A 26,423-nucleotide genomic window follows, 5' to 3' on the forward strand; every position below is an offset into this window, starting at 1 on the left:
TGGCCATGGTGACAACTGATTGTTTTGTGAGTATATAGTTTCGGACTTAACTGTTTTATTAACTCTGATGACAAGCTGCACCAGAATTCTGATCACTGAATGATGTAGATGTCCCGTTACAGCGATGAAGTCGTTGTTCTAACAATTAAGTAGTACCTACACAGAAACACCAAGGAAACTGGTATAGGCATAAGTATTCAAAGACAGAGATATGTAAACAGGCAGAATACTGCACTGCTGTCAGCATGCTTATATAAGACAATAAGTGTCTGGCATAGTTGTTATATTGGTTACTGCTGCTACAATGGCAGATTATCAAAATTTAAGTGAATTTGAATGTGATGTTATAGTCGACGCTCAAGGGATGGTAGCGATGAAGTTGGGATTTTCCCATACTAGCATTTATGAGTGTACTGCGAATACCAGGAATTGGGTAGAACATCAAATCTCCAACATCGCTGCGGCCGGAAAAAGATCCCACAAGGACGTGGCCGACAAAGACTCAAGATTATCGTTCAATGTGATAGAAGTGCAACCCTTTTGCAAATTATTGCCAATTTCAATGCAGGGCCATCAACAAGTGCCAGCATGCGAACCACACAACAAAAAGATCATTGATATGTGTTTTTGGAGTCGAAGGACCACCCGTGCTCCGTTAATGACTGCATGACACAAAGCTTTATGCCTCATCTTGACCCGTCAACACCAACACTGGACTGTTTATGACTGGTAACATATTGCCTAGTCGGATGAGTATCATTTCAAATTGCATCCAGAGAATGGATGTGTACAGGTACAGGTATAGGTAGAACCTAATGAATATATGGACCCTGCAGTTCAGCAGGACACTGTTCAAACTAGTGGAGGTTCTGTAATGGTATGGGACCCCTGATATGTCTAGATATGACTCTGACAGGTGACACGTACTTAAGCATGCTATCTGATCACCTGCATCCATTCATGTCCATTGTGCATTATGACGGCCTTGGTAAATTCCAGCAGGGCAATATGACACCTCACACATCCAGAACTGCCATAGAGTGGTTCCAGCAACAGTCTTCTGGGTTTATGTGCTTCTGCCGGCTACCAGACTCCTCAGACATCAACATTATTGAGCATATCTGGGATGTCTTGCAGCATGCTGTTCAGAGGAGAGCTCCCCTTCCTCATACTCTTATGGGTTTATGGACAGCCCTGCAGGATTCATGGTGTCACTTCCCTCCAGCACTGCTTCAGACATGAATCAAGTCTATGCCACATCGTGTTGTGGCACTTCTGCGAGCTCACGGGGCTCCTACACGATATTACGCAGGTTTACCAGATTCCTTGGCTCTTCAGTGTAATTCCTTATTAAAGTTCAGATTGGGTGCAAGTTTGTTGTAATATAACTTAATAGAATGTAATAAAAAGTGATACAGCTGTTAATGTGCTAACTGTCTTGGAGATGTGGATCTCTTTACTACAAATGTCCTGTACTTTACAGATTTTCTAATGCCTACCTGCATCCAGGACACCACACAGAAATTGAAATCTTATAAATTAAAAATTGTGCAGTGGATTTCTCAAGAGGGCACTACAGTTGTGCTCATTTTGTTGGTTGCATTTTAATATGCTTGGTGGTCTATGCAAACCGCTTTTGAGTAGTTGACAAACAACCCTGAATTCGAAGGAGTTTTCATGAACAGCTAAGGAGACAAGACAGTCTGTTCAAGCAGAGGCCTATGAATAGCAACTTAAATTAGTTAGGGGTGACACTAAGCAACCAATTGCTTCTTCATCTTACTTTACATAGGTAACTTTCATTTTTCATGATATACTTTTGAATAGCTGAGGCATCATTACAATCTCAGCCCTACAGTAGTTGAGCTAATCTTTGCACAAACAATGTTGAATAGTTTTTGTCTCCATAACGAATTTTCATTCAACATCAGTATGTGCAGTGATATGAAAATTCGCTTGGTGGAAGGTACGAGATGAGGTACTGAGGCGGAAGTAAAATGGATTATGAACCGTGCTTAGATAGCGCAACTGGTGGTGCACTCAACCATGAAAGGCAAAGGTTCCAATTTTTGTCTGTTACTTAGTGAAAGGATGAAAGTTCGGAGCTACCCATTATAAATAACTTACTTATAACATAATGTTCTTGCCCCAAGAGACTGTGATCTGTGGTCTTTAGATTCATGTCCCAATGTCACAGCTTTAAATCCTGATGACCACCTCAGATTTTTCTGGGCCAATACTGTCTCAGATGGTGCCATTCAGTCTCGTCAGACTAAATAAGATGTTGCTTGAATAAAGATGAATGGAGCCCATGTTTCTTCTTGAGAACAATTAGGAAAGGAAGTGGATGTGAACTTATCTGTGTTTTCAAGATTTAGAAAACTCAACAGAAAATTAATATTTGGTTTAGATTTTGGATTGCATCAGCAAAGGTTTGTACAAGTTTAGCCAGAAGAAACAAAGATTTTTCTTGGATTGGCTCTTATTTATCAATGCACAATACATACAAAAATAAGACTATATTACATTAAAATTATGTGAACAGTACGTTCTACTTCATGTGCAGAAGCTATATAAAATATACAACAACAACACTATGCATAGAAAAGCGTCACATATTTTATAGGGCTCTTAATGATGAATAATGGTCTACAGCTGTAGAACAAAATTTTGAGATAAAGTACTCACACAAAAGGTTTTTTTCTTTGATACACAACAAAAGAAAGTGACTGAGAATGGTCCATACAGACACTTAACAACAGTTTAATAATAACAGAGTAACATACATGGCTACGTCTCTTGTTGGCAGTTCACAACAATTTGTGCCTGGTAAAAATTCAGTCCTTTCAAATAGGAACAAAAAATGTTGAATGCAAGTTCTTTATTTATGGAACGAGCTATAGAAACAACAAGTGTGACAATGATACATTCTCCTGACATTTTTACATACAATAATATTATCAACCAAATATTCCACAATTCACTGCAACAATCACAGTAAATTCCAGATTTTCATACATTGTAATCTCACAACAAATCACAGTACAATTAATTCCACAATCATTCTTTTCTCTAGTATTCACATTGTCACGTCAGCGGCAAGACACACTCACAAAACCAGAATATAAGAATCACATGTACTTTACAACGAATATACGCACTGTGTTCACACACAATTGCATATCAATATACTCTGAAAGTCACATTCTGAAAATGTCTTTCATATGTTCACCTTGGCAGCCACAACTTTTTGTTTAATGTCTGCACAATACCAGGATGAAATACATGTAATAAAGATACAGTGATACATAGCAATGGCACATTTATACTGAATATCCGGCACTTGACAAATTTTGAAATAGTGTTTGTCCAAACTTGCCTTCATTTTACTTAGGTTATATATTTTGCATTAATAAATAGAAAAAGGCTCATCTGTGATTTTGTTTTATTCACAACTTAAACAACCTTGCAATATCACTGTCACTTCAGTTACACCACACTCCATTCCTGGTAAAGATTACATAGTCACTATGATGTCATCATATCACTCACTGATGCTGCCGTCATATTAGGACCCTTCAAGGAATCATTGATATCTCGCCGAAACATGGACAAATTCTGCGTGAATCTGAAAAATATAAAGTCGTTACGCAGTTTATATACAGTAATTCCTTATATTTTTCTGCATTGGTCCTATTAAGCCCTTAAATATTCTAATTTACTTAGGTATAAACGAGACCCAGCAAACAAGTCTCTGTCAACAGCTACAGAAATGTACGTTGTGTTTTGACAGTCCAGTCACATGAATGTGCGCATATGTGACAAGGAGGTAAAAATGTAGACCAAATGGGTTCTGAGAACTACATAAACACTAAACAAGTTTCCACCACAATATCACGCCAAATTGCACAAATGCTTACTGTACCCCTGTTTTTTTAAGACATGGTAGAGTAGAGAAGAAACAGGTGACAACCTACTCAATGAAATAATGACAGAAAATATAAAAATGGGTTGCATACAGAATTACTGTCTCCTAAAGACCACTATCATCTGAACCCTTCCAAAATGCTTCTATTTATTTTACTTCTGTTTTTGTGTACAAAGTTATTTATAAAAAGTGCATGAGTGGTTTGTTACTAAGGGACACAGGGGCCTGACCCCACCAGAAATTTTGTGATATAATTTTATTCTGTGTATTTTTTTTTTTTCAGTATTATATCAAAGAATTTCAGTATGACATTATTTTGGCTTAGTACAAGTGACAGAAACACGAAATTACTGAGCTGCTAGCAGCTGTACCAGGACTTGCTACCCTCCTCCCTCACTCTCCTCCCTCATCTTGGTGCATCCTTCCACAGTGACTCATTTTCCTTACCCACCAACTTCTAAGGGTCAGTGTTAGGTGGTTCATACTCCCTCCACACTCTGTCTACTAAAGCTGCAGTCACAGTGATGTGACTAATCTGTTTCCCTTTCTCCACCTTGCCCCTCAGTGTAGCATACTTTAGGACCACCTCAGGTGGGCCCAAATGGATGGACAAGCTCACACATACTCCCTATTTCCCACATCTCAGTGAACACTGCTGTCTTTCTTCCCTTCTTTTTTTAGCTGATCAGTTTCTGCACCACCTATGCGGGCTATCTCACCATAGCCTTGGTATGGACCTGCCCATAGCCCAAATTTTCATTTGCATCAACTTATGCTGCTACCTGCATCTACCTCACCTTACCCTACTTGACATTTATTAATTGAAATATTTAAAAAGTGTTTATTTCAATAAATCAATACAAATTGCTTTCATTAATTAAAATTAAACAGGGGTGCGGTAGTTAATTCTTCATTAATAGTAAACTACTAAATTTGAATACTATTCAACCAACTCCAGACATCACAAAAGTAATAATAATAATAATAATAATAATAATAATAATAATAAGAAAGAAAGAAAGAAAGAAAGAGAAAGGGGGACAGCACAACAAACACTGTCATTTTACCACTATCTGGCCACTTAAAAATGTGTAGCTTACATCTATTAATGATATCTTCAATTCTTAGTCAACGATTTTTGTCAGGCCTGTATGATTTTCTCATATGCAACTCACACCTGAAAACACTCAAGCTCCAAGGATTCTTACGCACAATCAACACAAGAGTAATATCCAATGGCAGGTTGAGAGGAATGAGTAAGGAATGAATATGAATGGGCCTCTAAGCAAGAGATTGTTTCCAGTAAATGCTTAACTGGTTTCATCTGGAATCATGTATAAATATTAAACAAAACCAACTGCAACACTTGGGTGTGTTGTTTCAAGATACTGTTCATTTCTTCTTTCCTAAAAACAAGTTTTAAATGGGTCTCTCATAAAATTCTGCATGCTTCGTGATGTTGTGCACAATGTATCTCATTAGCTCCACTGTATAGCATATTTTCTTAGGACCTGGTTGGGAATACCTACTGTTTTAGAAATCAGCTCTTTTAAGTCTACTGACAATGTTGTCTTACAAGGGGAGGCCGCCAATTGTGAAATTCAGATTCGATTCATACTGTGCATAATAAAAGCTCATGGCAAGAGGTGTAATGTGGCAAAGCACCAAGATGCACTTCTCAGCCGTTGTCGAGAAAATTGACAGTTAAAAGAAACCGTTGCCGTGAAATACTCTCTACGATTAACAATTCTCTACAGCATCGTGGCGCAGCGGTAAGCGCTCGGGTTCGTAATGCGAAGGTCGCCGGATCGAATCTCGCGCTATGCAACCTTTTTTTTTTTAGTATTTGTTTTTTATAATTCAAATATATATATATATATATAAAAAAAATTCCCGGCAATCAGTTGCAACAATTATGCATATAATAAGTTGTTGAAAGTCGTTTGTCGTGGAAAAACTGGCGACTTCGAACATCATTATATTTTCCGCAAACAAAGTTGTATTTCACAAATGTTATTAATTGTCTTCATAATGTTAACCACGTATAGTTAACGGAAGACGTAGAAACGATATTCCGAAACGAATACGTATAGCGATCCGCCTTCACCAACATGCATAAGCAATTCATTAATAATTTATATATATATATATATATATAATGGAAGGAAACATTCCACGTGGGAAAAATTATATATAAAAACAAAGATGAGGTGACTTACCGAACAAAAGCGCTGGCAGGTCGATAGACACACAAACAAACACAAACATACACACAAAATTCAAGCTTTCGCAACAAACTGTTGCCTCATCAGGAAAGAGGGAAGGAGAGGGGAAGACGAAAGGAAGTGGGTTTTAAGGGAGAGGGTAAGGAGTCATTCCAATCCCGGGAGCGGAAAGACTTACCTTAGGGGGAAAAAAGGACAGGTATACACTCGCACACATGGATATGTGCGTGTGTGCGAGTGTATACCTGTCCTTTTTTCCCCCTAAGGTAAGTCTTTCCGCTCCCGGGATTGGAATGACTCCTTACCCTCTCCCTTAAAACCCACTTCCTTTCGTCTTCCCCTCTCCTTCCCTCTTTCCTGATGAGGCAACAGTTTGTTGCGAAAGCTTGAATTTTGTGTGTATGTTTGTGTGTCTATCGACCTGCCAGCGCTTTTGTTCGGTAAGTCACCTCATCTTTGTTTTTTATATATATATATATATATATATATATATATATATATATATATATATATATATATAGTAGAGGGAAACATTCCACGTGGGAAAAATATATCTATATATCTAAAAAGAAAGATGATGAAACTTACCAAACAAAAGCGCTGGCAGGTCGACCTGCCAGCGCTTTTGTTTGGTAAGTTTCATCATCTTTCTTTTTATATATATATATATATATATATATATATATATATATATATATATATATATATATATATATATATATATATATATAAAAATTTGAATTACAAAAACTAATAATAAAAAAAAATTGCATGGCACGAGATTCGATCCGGCGATCTTCGGATTACGAACCCGAGCGCTTACCGCTGCGCCACGACGCTGTAGAAAATTGTTAATCGTCGAGAGTATTTCACCGCAACGGTTTCTTTTAACTGTCGATTTTCTCGACAACGGCTGAGAAGTGCATCTTGGAGCTTTGCCACATTACACCTCTGGCCATGAGCTTTTATTATGCACAGTATGAATCGAATCTGAATTTCACAATTGGCGGCCTCCCCTTGTTAGCCAGATATGTGGATAATCTATTTTCACTGTCATTTTATCTGTGTTCAGTCATTCCTTGGTTGCTTAATCTATTTTCAATTTATGGTTCACATGATTATGTGCGTATATCTCATATTTTATTCACACTGCATATTATATTTGCAGCAAACTTTCTTTTTGAATTGCAGAAGGCTACAGTGGCAGAATTAAAACACTACAGGTATCACTAAAACAAACCATCTTTTAAAATTTATTTCTATTTTGAAGAGCATAAATATTTGTGTTTGTCATATATATATTGGGGGGGGGGGGGGGGGTGATGAGGAATAATTCACTACCAAAATTGCAATTGCACCCTCAGCATACAAAGCTGTAATTTGGTTTTAATTGGATCGCTATTACAAGTGACAAAGTGATGGCACAACACATTTGGATTAGCAGTCAGTCTGCTGAGATGAGTGGGAAGAGTGCACATGACAGAGGTGTGGTGGTGTTCAGAGTTGGAAAGTATCTCTTGGAATACCAATGTTGTATGCTCAGTTACCTATTTGTAATATTTCTATTCCTGTTATTGTGTTTGCAGCATTGTTCTTGTATTTGTAAAACACTCTAAGTATATGGTTTGGATTTTCATGTGGTGCGTATGAAGGTATGTTATGGTACAAATCAACCAATGTTAATGTCCCCTTCAGATATAAAGGATGTTAAAAAATAGCAAATATTTTGAAACGTGGTAGTATGGACACTTGCAGTTCACATGGGTGCTAAAATTCGTAACTTAAGAACTATGATGAGCACTTGCTCAGAAGAGGAGCTGTGTTTCCAAGTAGTGAAGATAAACTAGTGCACACAGCTCTTAAGGCTTCCTTTTTAGAGCACATGTTTACTGGACATTTTCCGTACCACCACCTCTCAAACTATTGAATATTTTTTTCTTTTTAACACCCTGCACATATGTGTGAGTTGTTCTTAGATTACACTTCAATCACACATATTAAGTCTGTTTTCTCTTGTTTATGAGAATTTCCTTTGTTATTGTTGATTAAGCCACCACACGGTTTTAATGGGAGAGAGAATTTGTCTATTATTTCTATCATGACCTACCTGTGAGCTTGCTTACCCCTGTATATCTTATGTAAAATTTAAAGATTTCATTTTCTCCTGATCCATAATAATGCTAGATGTACAGCGTGGTTATAATTAAACTTTCACTACTTGAGAAGGGCCTCCACAACAAAACAGTGATTGCAGGACAATGAAACTTGGTGGAAACATTTTTAAGGACATGCGGAAGAGAAATGATGAATAAACCATTGAAAGAAACACACTTTTATTTCCACAAGAGAGAATAACATTTGATAATTGTGTACGATGTTTACATTCCAGGTTACAAATGTTGCTCAATGTGACAACCATCTGTACCCATGACAGACTGGAACTGCACTAGAGATTGCTCTACAAATGCCAGAAACAACAGTGGCCCATTGAATATTCAGCTAAGGCAACATTAACTTCTTCAATAATTTGTGGTGCAACTGGTCACTGGTCTCTCCCAGGAGTGATTCCGAAACTGTCCTCAATTTGAACTTCCGAATCACGTTCTTCAACCGCAGAGCGGAAAGAAAGAAGATCTCTCTGTGGTTTTTTAATACATCGACACTTGCGAAAATCAGCAGCACTATTGCCCTTTTGATAGAACAGCTGTACAAGTGAAGCCCTACTCACCATGGCCAGATGCATGTTGACTGTCTCAAGGTATCCTGTGAGTGATCATTTTCAAGTTAAGGATTTTTTCCAGGTTTTTAAGGCAAATTTTTTCCATGTAACTTTTTTTATTGAATTTGAGACTAAAACATTCTTTTTTCAAAACTTTATATTGATAATTATTGGAATATGCATAATTAATTACAAGTTACTTCTTTAGTAGTATACACCACAGATACAAATTAAAATTTTAATACTGAATCTTGATTTACAGGTAATAAAAAATACAAAATAAAAAAGTACAATTTCTGTTTTTACAATGTATATATGAGGGGGGATAAAATATAAATGGGATTTTTGTTCCTGAACATCATCAGTTAGTAGGACTGGCCCCACACTTCTGTTATGCTTAGGTGGGATCGTTATAAGTTAGGAGAAAGTGTTGTCAGATATTTCCCGCCGTTTTGTCAGTAACGCTGATGATGTATGAGCAACATATGCACCCCTCCATTGCGCAATGCATAATTATCAAATTTCTTGTTTGTGAAGGAGTTACAGTGGTGGAAATTTGCCAAAGATTGATTGTACAATTCACTGATAAAACATTATCAAGGACGCATGTGTTTACCTGGCATGAAAAGTTCAAGGAAGAACAAGGACGTGTGGAAAATCAGCAACACAATCGCCATCCTCCAACCAGCATTACAGACAAAAACATTCATGCGGTTAAAGACATTACTGACAATGATTGAGGGGTGAGAGTATCAGAAATTGCACAAAAAGTCAGAATCACCTATGGGAGCTGTCAGGCAGTCATCACAAACAACCTACAGTTCTGTAAAGTGTATTCCAGATGGGTCCCTAAAGCTTTGACTCAAAATCTGAAGCTGAGACCTTTGGAGGACTGTCAGAGGCTTACAGCAAGGTTTGCGGAAGAAGACTCGACTGTCAGTTGGCAAGGTTCTTTCAACGGTTTTTTTCGATCAGCATGGCATTTTGCTGATTGATTTTTTTGTACGAGCGACGCACAATCAATACTGCTTACTACTGCGAACTGCTGAACCACGCGAGAGTTGCATATCGCTACAAAAAAACAAGACCACTCCATTCAACAGGTCATCCTCCTCCATGACAATGCGCAACCCCATTATACAGCTCTAACTGTCTCCAACCTACAGGAAATGCACTGGACTACACTTGATCATCCTCCTTACAGCCCAGACTTATTGCCCTGCGATTTCCATTTATTCGGACTGCTTAAAAAAGCTCTAGGAGGGCGATGATTTGAAGATGACGAGTGTGTGGAAGACTATGTGCGCAACTGGCTGGTGACACGATCCAGTTCTTTTCATGATAGGGCATCAAAAAGCTGCCCATACGCTGAGACAAATATATTTCCAAAGATGGAGATTATGTGAAAAAATAAATTATAATTGCCTTCAGTTTTTAAATAAATAAATTTAAATAAAAAACAAAATCCCATTTATATTTGATCCACCCTCGTGCATTGAAACTCGCTCATTACAGGGACAAACTGTAGAATTTAGTCATGTTAAAAATGAATAAACAATTTCTTTAAATTTTCTATCTCTGCCAAAATCTTTGAGGCTTCAGTCAACAAAGGTACTCTTTTCGTTTCTAATTCTTTGATTTCAGCTTGCTTTTGTTTGTTCAATAATCACTCCTCCTCTTCTCTTTCACCTTTCTTTATCTTGTGTTTCATATCGTCTTAGTACAAAGAATGTGCACTGCGAAAACAGTGTATAATACTTCTGTTGATGTTGAAATTGTCCACTCCATTTGCTTTCTTGACTAAGTCATATACATATCTTTGAACAAGAGGGCTTTTTTCTGTTTGATTTTCAACTATGATTTCGGAGTTTACAAAAAAAGCTTACTCAACAGAAGCATTCCCATGTGAGATTATTAAAATAATTTGCACAAAATCTCAGAAATTTGGGCATGCCTTTGAAGAATTTGATTATATGACTACAGAATTTATCAAGATGATTTTCACTTCTCCTGTAACATTTTATCTCATCTTCAATTCTCTTTTCTCTGCAGATATTCACAAATTCAAGTTTGACACGGTCTGCCTTTGAATCCAACATTCTTCCATTTCATACCAAAATTTTAAGACATACTGTCAATCTTCTTTGAGCTAATTCCTGGTTTAACAAAATTTCTTGATTCTAGCAGGAAATCACATGCGCAAAGTTGTATTTGAGCGGTGATCTATCTCGCAACTTCTCAACTATGCAAATAATGCATAACCGCACGTTTTCCTTCAGCAACAATATCTCCTCTTCAGACACATTCTTATTTTAAGCGCACTTCTTGTAGCAAAAATTCAGATTGAACTGTCTTGCTGCAATATCATTCTTTATATCCCTTAAGTCGATTTTAATCAAAGATGAGTTTTTGCTCTTTTTTTAAGATGTCTAGTTTCACAACTTGCTGCATCAAAATTTCACAAGATTATGTAGTACATCATACAGACATTGAGCCATTGGGTCATCTCTCTGAAAATCAAGTAAAAATGGTTCCGACAAGTGTGCTGTTGAATTGAAGAATGTCAATTTTGGAGCTAGCAATTTATCATTGACGGTTTCAAAAACAAATTCGAAACTTGATAACTGAGGAATAGTTTTCGATTTATTTATCTCAATAACGCAAGTTCAAATGTATTCAAGAAATTCTACAGCTTTAGCAGCCTATCTAGTTCTACAAAATGACAGGAAAAGATGGAGATCTGATTTTCACAGTGTATTGTGATCTTCATGCAAATAAATCATTACATAATTAATAAAGTGTTCTAAAAAATGAAAATTCCCAATTACTTTTGGATATGCCACATAATACATGCAACTGCAGGCACCAATTGGTAGCAGTTGAGGACAATCGAAGGATTCTTTTAGTTCCTTGTTAATGTAATTCAAAAGTTTTAAATTCACATTTGGTCCATCCATTGATAACAGCAACTTTTTGTATTTTAATTTTTTCCAAATTCAACGATCTTTTTACACTTTCAAGTAAATCATTTGCCCTTGTATGTTTCAGAAAAACAGAATCCAAGTTATGTGTTATTAACGATTTATCACAGTCCCAAAATCGTACATGAAACCCAGATGGATATCTGGGTTTTTCGAGGAACAGTATTCATACCTTCATCAAATATGAGTATGATCATTTCACATTTGTCAATAAGGTCAGCAATTTTACATCTCGTGTATGATGCCAATCAGTGTCCAGTGCTGTAACACAGTTTTGATTTTTGCAACTGCATTTTCTTTGCAATCTGACTGGCGGAAATAACAATGGGAACAGAGCTACACAGCCTGCTGAGCTCCGAATGGACAAATGGCTCCCAACGGTGTGCAAACCCCACACAATTTCAGCACCTGTAATGTCATCTGATAGTGCATATGACTGCACTGTAGACTGATTCCATGAATCGTTCTGTGGCTTTGAACATATTGCTTTGTTTCATACTGGACCTCCTATATCTATATTAGCTAATAAATAACACACATTCACAAATTAATAAACTACTCAAGACTGAAAGTAGTTTATAATATTCCTCAAAGTTAATATGAAATTTCCACTTCCATAAAAAAACAGAAAAAAGAATTTCAAGAATGCAACTGAGGTTTTTTTGTGTCTACTATTGAGATTAATCTTGTATGCATGATATGTCAGTCTGCCACCACTGAGCAGTCATTCAGCCCCATACATCTGTTCAACGCGTATTAGTACAAGTCATTACTCTTCATGACTATGATGTCTTGTTTTTGACTGTTAATAGTTGAAAGGGTTACAACAGGCTTAATGTAATTTTGGACACTGCACTAAACTGACTATGAACATCTCTATAAACGCTTTTACAAAACGTTTTACATCTGTATATTTTTACCATAGTAGCTGATCTGTATTTTAAGCCAGACTGCGAAGTAATGAAACCTCCTGTCTCTCCCCACCTCTCACATGGTAGCACCAATTAGCTTCCTTGGACACCAGCCTCACACAACATCTCAGCGAGTATAAAACAGGTACAGATTATTGGGTAAATATTGGATCACTAACAAGTATTGAGTATATAACGTGTATATTCTCATTTGAATATTTAAATGCTATTTGAAATACCACATATGGTTTAAACTGATACTACTTCAATACGGGTGTAGCACAGAAATTTTTTTAAAAAATCAATGTTTTTAAATAAAATCTGTTGGTTTTTACATGTTTTTCTGATTTTGAAAATTCCTGGCTTTTTCAAGATTTCAAGGTTCGCTGGACACACTATGTCTGCAACTGCAATGCACACTGATGCATATGTTTCGACCTTACGTTGCCATACCAGTACCGCAACTAACAGTAACTCATGACACTAACACTACCAGAACACAAATCCTGCAGCACAGTCAGGACAGCATTCCCATAAAGTTGAGTACCCCTTTGGTACACAGGTCACTGTCTACACTGTCTCAAGTAGTGGAATTTTAATTATAACCTCCAAGTATTTTTGTTATTCATGTGGTCAAGGGTAAAGATTGGATCTACTCAGTTCTTGTGACATGTAAATGTTCTCATAATTTGCACTAGCCTTGTGGAAACCTTTCCTTATTTAAAAATAGTCAAGACTCCTAACCCTGTGTTTGTGTTGTTGTCTTCAGTCCAGAGACTGGTTTGATGCAGCTCTTCATGCTACTCTATCCCGTGCAAGCTTCTTCATCTCCAAGTACCTACTGCAACCTACATCCTTCTGGATCTGCTTAGTGTATTCATCTACTGGTCTCCATCTACAATTTTTCCCTCCACGCTGCCCTCCAGTACTAAATTGGTGATCCCTTGATGCCTCAGAACATGTCCTTCAAACTGACCCCTTCTTCTAGTCAAGTTGTGCCACAAATTCCTCTTCTCCCCATTTCTAATCACAAAGGAACCTCCCCATCGCACCCCCCTCAGATTTAGTTATAAGTTGGCACAGTGGATAGGCCTTGAAAATCTGAACACAGATCAATCGAGAAAACAGGAAGAAGTTGTGTGGAACTATGAAAAAAAATAGTAAAATATACAAACTGAGTAGTCCATGCCAAGATAGGCAACATCAAGAAGACTGTCAGCCAAGGAGCGCCGTGGTCCCGTGGTTAGCGAGAGCAGCTACGGAACGAGAGGTCCTACGTTCAAGTCTTCCCTTGAGTGAAAAGTTTAATTTTTTGTTTTCAGTTTATGTGACAAACTCTTATGTTTTCATCACTTTTTTGGGAGTGATTATCACATCCACAAGAAAACTTAAATCGGGCAAGGTAGAAGAATCTTTTTACCTATTCGCCAAGTGTACAAGTTAGGTGGGTCGACAACATATTCCTGTCATGTGACGCACATGCCGTCACCAGTGTCATATAGAATATATCAGACGTGTTTTCCTGTGGGAGAATCGGTTGACCTATGACCTTGCGATCAAATATTTCCGGTTTCCATTGGAGAGGCACGTCCTTTCGTCTACTAATCGTACGGTTTTGCGGTGCGGTAGCAAAACACAGACACTAAACTTATTGCAGTGAACAGAGACGTCAATGAACGAACGGACAGATCATAACTTTGCGAAAATAAAGAAAGTAAAATTTTCAGTCGAGGGAAAACTTGAACCAAGGACCTGTAGTTCTGCAGTTGCAGTTACTCATGCTAACCACGGGACCACGGCGCTCCTGAGCTCACATTCTCCTTGATGTTGCCTATCTTGCACATGGACTACTCAGTTTGTATATCTTACTAATTTTTATCACGGTTCCACACAAATTCTTCCTGTTTTCTCGATTGATCTGTGTTCAGTTTTTCAAGGCCTATCCACTGTGCCAACTTATAACTAAATCTGAGGGGGGTGCGATGGGGAGGTTCCCTCGTCAGTACCTCCTCATTAGTTATGTGCTCTACCCATCTAATCTTCAGCATTCTTCTGTAGCACCACATTTCAAAAGCTTCTTTTCTCTTCTTGTCTAAAATATTTATTGTCGATGTTTCACTTCCATACATGGCTACACTCCACACAAATAGTTTCGGAAAAGACTTCCTGACACTTAAATCTATTCTTGATGTTAACAAACTTCTCTTCTCGAGAAACGCTTTCCTTGCCATTGCCAGTCTACATTTTATATCATCACTATTTCAACCACCATCAGTTATTTTGCTCCCCAAATAGCAAAACTCATGTACTACTTTAAGTGTCTCATTACCAAATCTAATTCCCGCAGCATCATCCAATTTAATTCGACTACATTCCATTATTCTCGTTTTGCTTTTGTTGATGTTCATCTTATATCCAGCTTTCAAAACACTGTCCATTCCGTTCCATACTCTTCCAGGTAATTGGCTGTCTCTGACAGAATTACAATGTCATCGGAAAACGTCAAAGTTTTTATTTCTTCTCCATGGATTTTAATTCCTACTCCAAATCTTTCTTTTGTTTCCTTTACTGCTTGATCAATATATAGATTGAATAACATCAGGGATAAGCTACAACCCTGTCTCACTCCCTTCCCAACAACTGCTTCCCCATCATGACCCTCGACTCTTACGACTGTCACCTGGTTTCTGTACAAATTGTAATAGCCTTTCGCTCCCTGTATTTTACCCCTGCCTCCTTCAGAATTTGAAAGAGATTATTCCAGTCAATATTGTCAAAAGTTTTCTCTAAGTCTACAGATGCTAGAAACATCGGTTTGCCTTTCCTTAACCTAGCTTCTAACATAAGTCGTAGGGTCAGTATTGCCTCACGTGTTCCAACATTTCTACAGAATCCAAATTGATCTTCCCCGAGGTCAGCTTCTACCAGTTTTTCCATTCGTATGTAAAGAATTTGTGTTAGTATTTTGCAAGTGTGACTTATAAAACTGATAGTTCAGTAATTTTCACACCTGTCAGCACCTGCTTTCTTTGGTATTGGAATTATTATATCCTTCTTGAACTCTGAGGGTATTTCACCTGTTTCATACATCTTGTTCACCAGATGGTAGAGCTTTGTCATGGCTGGCTCTCCCTAGGCTATCAGTAGCTCTAATGGAATGTTGTCTACTCCCAGGCCCTTGTTTCAACTAATGTCTTTCAATGCTCTGTCAAATTCTTTACACAGTATCATATCTCCCATTTCATCAGTATCGTATCTCCCATTTCATCTTCACCTACATCCTCTTCCATTTCCATAATATTGCCCTCAAGCACATCGTCCTTGTGTAGACCCTCTATACACTCCTTCGACCTTCTTGCTTTCCCTTCTTTGCTTAGAACTGGTTTTCCAACTGAGCACTTGATATTCATACAAGTGGTTCTATTTTCTGTAAAAGTCTCTCTAATTTTTCTGTAGGCAGTATTTATCTTACCCCTAGTGATCTATGCCTCTACATCCTTACATTTGACCTCTAGCCATCTCTGCTTAGCCATTTTGCACTTCCTGTTAATCTCATTTTTGAGATGTTTGTATTCCTTTTTGCCTGATTCATTTACTGCATTTTTACATTTTCTCCTTTCATCAATTAAATTTAAAATCTCTTCTGTTACCCAAGGATTTCTACTACCCCTTGTCTTTTCACCTACTTTATCCTCTGCTGCCTTCCCTATTTCATCTCTCAAAGCTGCCCATTCCTCTTCTACAGTATTTCTTACCCCCGTTCTAGTCCATCATTCCCTAATGCTCTCTGAAACACTCTTCAACCTCTGGTTCCATCAGTTTATCCAGGTCCTATCTCCTTAAATTCTTACCTTTTTGCAGTTTCTTCAGGTTTAATCTACAGTTCATAACCCATAGATTGCAGTCATAGTCCACATCTGCCCCTGGAAATGTCTTACAATTTGAAACCTAGTTTCTAAATCTCTGGCTTACCATTATATACTCTATCTGAAACCTTCCAGTGTCCCCTCTTCCACATATACAACCTTCTTTCACGATCCTTAAAGCAACTGTTACCTATGATTAAGTTATGCTCCATGCAAAATTTTACCAGGTGGCTTCCTCTTTCATTCCTTAGTGCTATTCCATTTCACCTATTACTTTTGATTCTCTTCGTTTTCCTACTATCAAATTCCATTCCCCATGACTACTAAATTTTCATCTCCCTTCACTACAGAGTAATTTCTCTTATCTCATCATACATTTCTTCAATCTCAACATCTGCGAAGCTAGTCGGCATATAAACTTGTACTACTGTGGTAGGCATGGGCTTCCTGTCTAACTTGGCTACAATAATGCATTCACTATGCTGTTTGTAGTAGCTTACTTGCACTCCCATTGTTTTTGTTCATTATTAAACATACTCCTGCATTACCCTATCTGCTTTTGTGTTTATAATCCCATATTCACTTGACCAGAAGTCTTGTTCCTCCTGCCATCGAACTTCACTAATTCCCACTACATCTAACTTTAATCTACCCATTCCCCTTTTTAAATTTTCTAACCTACCTGCCCGTTTAAGGGATCTGACATTATTACACACTCCGATCTGCAGAATGCCAGTTTTTTTTCCCTCCTGAGTAGTCCCCGCCCAGATATCTGAATGGGGGACTACTTTACCTCCAGAATATTTTATCCAAGAGGACGCCATCATCATTTAACCATACAGTAAAGCTGCATGCCCTCGAGAAAAATTATGGCTGTAGTTTCCCCTTGCTTTCAGCTGTTTGCATTACCACCAAAGCAAGGCCGTTTTGGTTAATGTTACAAGGCCAGCTCAGCCCCTGCCACTACTGAAAAGGCTGCTGCCCCTCTTCAGGAATCACACGTTTGTCTGGCCTCTCGACAGATACTCCTCCGTTGTGGTTGAACGTATGGTACGGCTATCTGTATCGCTGTGGCACGCAAGCCTCCCCACCAACAGCAAGGTCCATAGTTCATGGACCCCTAACTCTGTCTGATCCATTTTATCAGAACATGACTCCATTGCTTATTATGTTCAACAGAAAACTTCTGATAAATAACTTTCCTGTACTATGTAATTAAGGTGGTTTCTTACCAAACATTTAAATCCCAGTATAAACTTTTCACGAGATTCCTGTTAAAGTATGAGTGTTTCAAGTTCTGGCATTGCTGTTTTATTCTCAGTAAGATAAACATGGTTTTAAATGATGATCATAGCTGCCCAAGAGAATTTCAGAAACAGAAAATCAAAGAACTAGAATTGAGAAAGTTTTTAAATCAGTACTTGTAATATATGACTAGTACCTGCCTGGAAAAGTGAATGATGCTTGAATGGTGCAGCCTGCCTTCAGTACTTCAGTTATTAGCTGAAGTATGAGCTTGCAAATGCAGTTCTGTGATAAGTAGCACAGTTCAACACTCACGTAACTGTTTTAAATTTTTCAGTACAATGTGACCCACAAATTTAAGTCATAGTAGCAAAAATTAGTTTTCACAACAAATGTCATATTTATATCCTCAAGTTCAGGACCCTTCTTACACATCTCTATATCTTTAAAAATCACATTGTGAATGAAAGTCACAACATTTTGAAACTAGTATATTTTAAAATTTTTTGCGTAAAGTACTTCTTCCCTCTGTGTACACATTAGAAACAATGTGTTGGTGTTGCTAAAATCACGCTGAAAGTTATTTGTGGGTTCTGGATCCTACTTACACATCAGTGTGAATTTAGGAAGGATCTTGTTATTAAAAGTTAACAACAATTAACAAAATTTGTCTTTTAATTTCCCCTCCCTTCCATACTACATGTTACAAAAAATTTGTTACCATTACTAGGATTAAAAGGGTAATTGTTTTATTTAAGCTCTATGTTAAAGCCTATTCTTCAGCTGTTCCATACATCTAATACCCATTCCATTTTTTCACGATTTATACGTGCTGTGGACTTTGTTCTTATGACACATCAATAAGTAACTTATGTTTAATTTATCAGAAAAATTATCCGCAAATGAGTATTACATAAAGTTGGAAATCAAATCCCCCCTCCCCCCCGCCCCCCAGGAATAAAGAAACTGGAACTTTGCTCAGCCAAATGAAGTCATATGGAGATTATGTTCAGAAATAAATGTTATTTTTGTGAAAATAATATTAACTGTTTTTAGCAAATTTACTGATTAATTTTCAATTAATACAATCTTAACCAAGTATCACTATTGTTCTACATATTCTGTTGAGGTGTGATACCAAAGTTGTGTGTTTATGTGTGTGTGCGTAGGGGGTGAGAGGAGGGGGAAGGATGAGTACCTAATTTTCGATAACTAAACAATGATTACACATCACCCAGTAAGGAAAGTTTTCGGAGCTTAGCCTAAACATGATCGTCAGTCCCTTTGTAGGCTACTTTCTTTGTTGATGGACTACATTTCTTCCTGAAGATTCTTCCAATAAACCTCAGTCTGGCATCTGCACGAGTCCGACTAATTTTACGTGGTCGTTCCACTTCAAAAACACTCAGTATGCACAGTCCAAGATATTTTATTGACGTGAGCACTTTGAGTGACTGTTCTGAAATTTTATCACCATACAATAAACAGTCTTTCTGTCACTGAATTCACAATATGTTAATATGTTACATTTGTTTATGTTGAGGGTCAGTTGCAACTCCCTGCGCCAAGCTTCAATCCCCTGCATGTGTTCCTTCATTTCACTACAATTTTCTAGCATCACGATTTCTCTGCATACAACAGTATCATCCGCGAAAAGCCTCACAGAGCTTCCGATAATATCTACAAAGTCATTCATATTCACAGCATTTGTTTTAATACGAGACAACTGAATATTTTGGAAGTGACGCATCATGAAAACAAAACAGTTCTAGTTGAAAAGTTAATATTAGTACAGGGGACATCTGTCTGTGTTATAACTGGCCAGCTCCTAACTGCTCAACTTCATATAGGAACACCATTTTTACTGCATATTTGGATTCTACACAAAAAATATCTATGGTTTATTAAACCTATTGTTTTCCATTCACGGCAGATGGCACTGTGATCAACAAACAAGTGCATCTGTTCCTGCAGTTAAGAACCGACACATTTGATTCTACATTTCATTTGTGACGTATATGTAAGACTTTGTGTTCTAATGGTTCAATTTATGTTCAAAACTTATTTTAGAGTCACAAATTTGATTATACAGTACAACAAAGCTGTTTCAATGTCTCATTGGAAACGGAAACGGTATTACCTCTCACAATTGGGGTGCTGGATTTCGGTGAGTCCCATTGCCTCTCACCATTGGGGTGTTTGATTTCGGTGAGTATCCATGGCAGATACACTGGTCACATCACTTCATGGACATTTTACATTATTATTGTAACAGCTCTACATCCACAAAGATAATCTGCAATCTACCATACAGTGTTTGACGGAGGGTACCCAGTACCACTACTTTTCATTTTCATTCCTGTTCCATTCACAAACAGAGAAAGGGAAAAACAACTCCTTACATGCCTCCATATGAGCCCTAACTTCCTGTATCTTACCTCTGTGATCCTTACGCGTAATGTATGTCGGAGGTAGTAAAACTGTTCTGTGCTCAGCTTCAAATCCTGGAAATTTTCTTGATAGTGTTCCTTGAAAAGAATGTCATCTTCCATCCAGGGATTCCCATTTGAGTTACTGAAGTGTGTGCGTAACACTTGTGTGTTGTTCGAACCAGCCAGCAACAAATCTAGAAACTTGCTTCTGAATTGCTTTGATGTCTTCCTTTAATCAGACCTGGTATGGATCCAAACACTTGAGCAATACTCGAGAATAAATTGCACTAGTGTCCCATATGCGATCTCCTTTACAGATGGACCAACCTTTTCTAGAATTCCCCCAATAAAGCAAAATCGACCATTTGCCTTCACTACCATAATCCTCAAATGTTCATTCCATTTTGTATTGCTTTGCAATGTTAAGCTCAGATATTTAAATGTCGTCATTCATATTCCGCTGATATTGCATAGTGACTAGTGCAAGAGTTACGGCATGGAATAATACACCTGATATTTGTTGATATAGTGCCATCTACTGTGAATGGGAAACAACTGCTTGAGTAAACTGTATGTATTTTTTTTTGCACAGAACTCACATATGCAATAAAATGGGAGGGGGCTTTCCCATCACAAAATATGATGCTGACCTTGCCCACACAGGAGGGGCAGTTAGATGGCCAGTTGTAGCAAAGGCAACAACCCCCTTTCCTAATATGAACTTTTCACCTAGAATATTTTTTTTCCTCCATATGATGCGTTGGTTTAGAGATATTTAGTTGTCTAAAGTTGAAACAAACATCCTGTATATTGTAAAAAAGTAATGGTCCTATAACACTCCCCTTGGACACACCTGAAGTTACTTGAAGACTTCTCTCCATTCAGAATGGCATGCTGTGTTCTGTTTGCTACAAAACTCTTCAATCCAGTCACACAGATGGTCTGATACCCCACAAGCTTGTATTTTGTTCATTTTGTGCCTTTCGGAAGTCAAGGAACATGGTACCTACCTACACAGCTACTGTATTCACCAGATTATAAGATGAGGTTCTTTCCCCAAATTCGTCATCAGAAAAACACAGGGTCATCTTATGTTCAAAGATTAACCTATTCCTGCTGAGGCTAACACTGTTACTTTGTTTAATAGAATACAGCTTTGACTATTGAGGTGACATGCAGATTTATTTTGAAGATTTTGGAAGGTTGATGCTGGGGAAAAAATACTTACTGTCAAACACGCTCATGATTTCCCTATATGCCAAAATTCTCAATATAGTATCAATGTTGCTCAAACAATCATGTGACTTTTGAATTATGCAGCACTAGTGCAAGGGATACATGAGAAACTATGATGCAGCCACTACAGCAGTCTATTTCTCTGCTTAAAATTTGGCGATCTTGTGACAAACAGGACAAAAAAAGCACTAAATTCTATCATTTTACAAACTATTGTTGTATCTGATAATGTTGTTGTTGTTGTGGTCTTCAGTTCTGAGACTGGTTTGATGCAGCTCTCCATGCTACTCTATCCTGTGCAAGCTTTTTCATCTCCCAGTACCTACTGCAACCTACATCCTTCTGAATCTGCTTAGTGTATTCATCTCTTGGTCTCCCTCTACGATTTTTACCCTCCACGCTGCCCTCCAATACTAAATTGGTGATCCCTTGATGCCTCAGAACATGTCCTACCAACCGATCCCTTCTTCTGGTCAAGTTGTGCCACAAACTTCTCTTCTCCCCAATCCTATTCAATACTTCCTCATTAGTTATGTGATCTACCCATCTAATCTTCAGCATTCTTCTGTAGCACCACATTTCGAAAGCTTCTATTCTCTTCTTGTCCAAACTATTTATCGTCCATGTTTCACTTCCATACATGGCTACACTCCATACGAATACTTTCAGAAATGACTTCCTGACACTTAAATCTATACTGGATGTTAACAAATTTCTCTTCTTCAGAAACGCTTTCCTTGCCATTGCCAGCCTACATTTTATATCCTCTCTACTTCGACCATCATCAGTTATTTTGCTCCCCAAATAGCAAAACTCCTTTACTACTTTAAGTGCCTCATTTCCTAATCTAATTCCCTCAGCATCACCCGACTTAATTAGACTACATTCCATTATCCTTGTTTTGCTTTTGTTGATGTTCATCTTATATCCTCGTTTCAAGACACTGTCCATTCCATTCAACTGCTCTTCCAAGTCCTTTGCTGTCTCTGACAGAATTACAATGTCATCGGCGAACCTCAAAGTTTTTATTTCTTCTCCATGAATTTTAATACCTACTCCGAATTTTTCTTTTGTTTCCTTTACTGCTTGCTCAATATACAGATTGAACAACATCGGGGAGAGGCTACAACCCTGTCTTACTCCCTTCCCAACCACTGCTTCCCTTTCATGTCCCTCGACTCTTATAACTGCCATCTGGTTTCTGTACAAATTGTAAATAGCCTTTCGCTCCCTGTATTTTACCCCTGCCACCTTTAGAATTTGAAAGAGAGTATTCCAGTCAACATTGTCAAAAGCTTTCTCTAAGTCTACAAATGCTAGAAACGTAGGTTTGCCTTTCCTTAATCTTTCTTCTAAGATAAGTCGTAAGGTCAGTATTGCCTCACGTGTTCCAGTGTTTCTACAGAATCCAAACTGATCTTCCCCGAGGTTGGCTTCTACTAGTTTTTCCATTCGTCTGTAAAGAATTCGTGTTAGTATTTTGCAGCTGTGACTTATTAAGCTGATAGTTCGGTAATTTTCACATCTGTCAACACCTGCTTTCTTTGGGATTGGAATTATTATATTCTTCTTGAAGTCTGAGGGTATTTCGCCTGTTTCATACATTTTGCTCACCAGATGGTAGAGTTTTGTCAGGACTGGCTCTCCCACGGCCGTCAGTAGTTCCAATGGAATATTGTCTACTCCGGGAGCCTTGTTTCGACTCAGGTCTTTCAGTGCTCTGTCAAACTCTTCACGCAGTATCATATCTCCCATTTCATCTTCATCTACATCCTCTTCCATTTCCATAATATTTTCCTCAAGTACATCGCCCTTGTATAGACCCTCTATATACTCCTTCCACCTTTCTGCTTTCCCTTCTTTGCTTAGAACTGGGTTTCCATCTGAGCTCTTGATATTCATACAAGTCGTTCTCTTATCTCCAAAGGTCTCTTTAATTTTCCTGTAGGCAGTATCTATCTTACCCCTAGTGAGATAGGCCTCTACATCCTTACATTTGTCCTCTAGCCATCCCTGCTTAGCCATTTTGCACTTCCTGTCGATCTCATTTTTGAGACGTTTGTATTCCTTTTTGCCTGTTTCACTTACTGCATTTTTATATTTTCTCCTTTCATCAATTAAATTCAATATTTCTGCTGTTACCCAAGGATTTCTACTAGCCCTCGTCTTTTTACCTACTTGATCCTCTGCTGCCTTCACTACTTCATCCCTCAAAGCTACCCATTCTTCTTCTACTGTATTTATTTCCCCCATTCCTGTCAGTTGCTCCCTTATGCTCTCCCTGAATCTCTGTACAACCTCTGGTTCTTTTAGTTTATCCAGGTCCCATCTCCTTAAATTCCCACCTTTTTGCAGTTTCTTCAGTTTTAATCTACAGGTCATAACCAATAGATTGTGGTCAGAGTCCACATCTGCCCCTGGAAATGTCTTACAATTTAAAACCTGGTTCCTAAATCTCTGTCTTACCATTATATAATCTATCTGATACCTTTTAGTATCGCCAGGGTTCTTCCATGTATACAACCTTCTTTCATGATTCTTAAACCAAGTGTTAGTTATGATTATGTTGTGCTCTGTGCAAAATTCGACCAGGCGGCTTCCTCTTTCATTTCTGTCCCCCAATCCATATTCACCTACTATGTTTCCTTCTCTCCCTTTTCCTACACTCGAATTCCAGTCACCCATGACTATTAAATTTTCGTCTCCCTTCACAATCTGAATAATTTCTTTTATTTCATCATACATTTCTTCAATTTCTTCGTCATCTGCAGAGCTAGTTGGCATATAAACTTGGACTACTGTAGTAGGCGTGGGCTTCGTATCTATCTTGGCCACAATAATGCGTTCGTATCTGATAATATCTGCAATAAAAGTTCTTATATATGTATGGATAAACAAACACTACAGTAATGCAGCTTTTTGAGTAAAGGTAATATTCAAAAGTGAAAATGTTGTCCTTCAAAAAACAGTACTTGACCCTGAACCCTGATCAATATTTTATTTGATTATGAGAGACTGTAATGATTTACTAAGTGGGTTGTAAATGAGAAATCTGGTCACTGTTCACTTCTTAGAACACCGGATAAAAAGTTACCAGCTTTAGAACATAATGGTGACATTCAGATAAAACAAGGAGGATGATTAATCCAGACAACAAACAAAACAAATCACATTAAGCTGTAACTGTTGATGCTAGAATAAATTACAGCGGCATAATCTTTCATGGAGATAGCACCAACAGACATCGGTAGGTCACGGGCGAAAGTTTGAGAATCGGATGGAATATGATTACAATCCTTTATTTATGTATTAGTTACTGTTGTTACATATGAAATGCATCTAGAAGATATTGCAGTTTGTGTCTTGACAGTTGCTCAAGCACAGCACTATGGAAGGACTGGAGTGGGAACAGTGGTACCAGCTTGAATGAGAGCTAGATGAGTGAGTGGGCAGCAAATTATGTCGTATTGCCAACCATGGGAATCTATACAGAGTACTTTAGCTTTTCAGGAACATCTACCACATTTGAACTGCAGTTAGCCTGAATCTATTTGTAACTGGAATTACAATGACTTTAAAATGGGACAACTGCATAACAATAGTACTCATTTCTGCAGGAGACGATAAAACTATAGATTGGGGCCAGTGATGTACTTATCTGTTTTGTGCTGCAGTGTTGTCGATGCGCACCGTGATGTAGGACAGAAATGAAAGGAGGTGTTTCAGCTGCTGGTTCTATGCAGTCAATGAAAGAGCAGTTGGCAGATGTTGTGTTTAGAAACAGGAGACATTTTAACATTCTCATGTCAGTATAGAAGTGTCATCTGATATGTATTCATATAAAAACAGCAGTATTCTCAGGTGCCATGGTAACCACAATCTCTGAAATCGCAACATATTCAGGAGAAACATTCAAATATTCGTGATAACACAAGATATAAATACCATAGCAGACAGGGCCAATAAGGCGAAAATGTAGAAAATGAAATTCTCCATAAATTAATGTAAACTATTTATTTTCATTTATTTTATTTCTCCTTGCATTATCGAAATAGGTATAATGTTGACTTGTTAACTTTTTAGGCAGGTAGTTTACATCAACAATACAGTTTGAAATTTTGATGAGTCAGAATATGTTAAAAATAAATTTTTTTCTCAAGAAGCTTCTAGAAAACATGGGTTGTTTTATAATCAGGGTCATCTTATACATGGGTAAATGTGGTATAGCTACAGCTTTTTCTGTCTCATGGATCAACAGAGCGAGCGGTTTTCGGAACTCATGTTGGTTATCACAGAGGATATCCAGAAATGTCATAATATATTTACCTAGTGAGATGTGGGAAATAGCATAGAAACTGCATCCAGGCTTGGGTGGTTCCCCAGCCCTCGAAGTAATCTTTCAGGCAGATTCAATCCGGGTCAGGATCTACAGAAATATACTTTGCCAGACTTGTGTGTTGGGACCCTTGCTGTTCACGTTGCACACTGAAGTGCCAAAGAGACTGATATAGGCTTGCATATTCAAAATACAGATATAGGTAAACAGGCAGAATTGGTGCTACGATCGGCAATTCCTATATAAGACAACAAGTGTCTGGCGCAGTTACTGCTACTACAATGTCAGGTTATCAATATTTAAGTGAGTCTGAACCTGGCGTTGTAGTCGGTGCACGAGCGGTGGGACACAGCGTCTTCGAGATAGTGATGAAGTGGGGATTTTCCCGCACGACCATTTACAAGTGTACCGTGAATATGAGGAATTTGGTAAAACACCAAATTTCCAACACTGCTGCCACCAGAGAAACATCCTGCAAGAATAGGTCCAACAACGACTAAAGAGATTTATTCAATCTGACGGAAGTGCAACCCTTCTGCAAATT

The 26,423-nt window shown here is 37.9% G+C and overlaps 1 protein-coding gene across 4 annotated transcripts in view; it reads right to left on the reverse strand.

The window, feature by feature from the left end:
* Positions 1-2,747: 2,747 nt before the first annotated feature.
* LOC124784582 (exportin-7) overlaps positions 2,748-26,423 on the reverse strand; it is a 247,235-nt gene continuing 223,559 nt past the window's right edge. For all 4 annotated transcript variants that reach the window (XM_047254115.1, XM_047254113.1, XM_047254114.1 and 1 more), the window contains exon 22: positions 2,748-3,628. In XM_047254115.1, coding sequence (XP_047110071.1) covers positions 3,529-3,628 — 100 coding nt within the window. In that variant the 3' untranslated portion in view covers positions 2,748-3,528. The remainder of the gene's footprint in view (positions 3,629-26,423) is intronic.

This window comes from Schistocerca piceifrons, chromosome 1 (assembly GCF_021461385.2).
Source record: "Schistocerca piceifrons isolate TAMUIC-IGC-003096 chromosome 1, iqSchPice1.1, whole genome shotgun sequence".
Lineage (NCBI taxonomy): Eukaryota > Metazoa > Arthropoda > Insecta > Orthoptera > Acrididae > Schistocerca > Schistocerca piceifrons.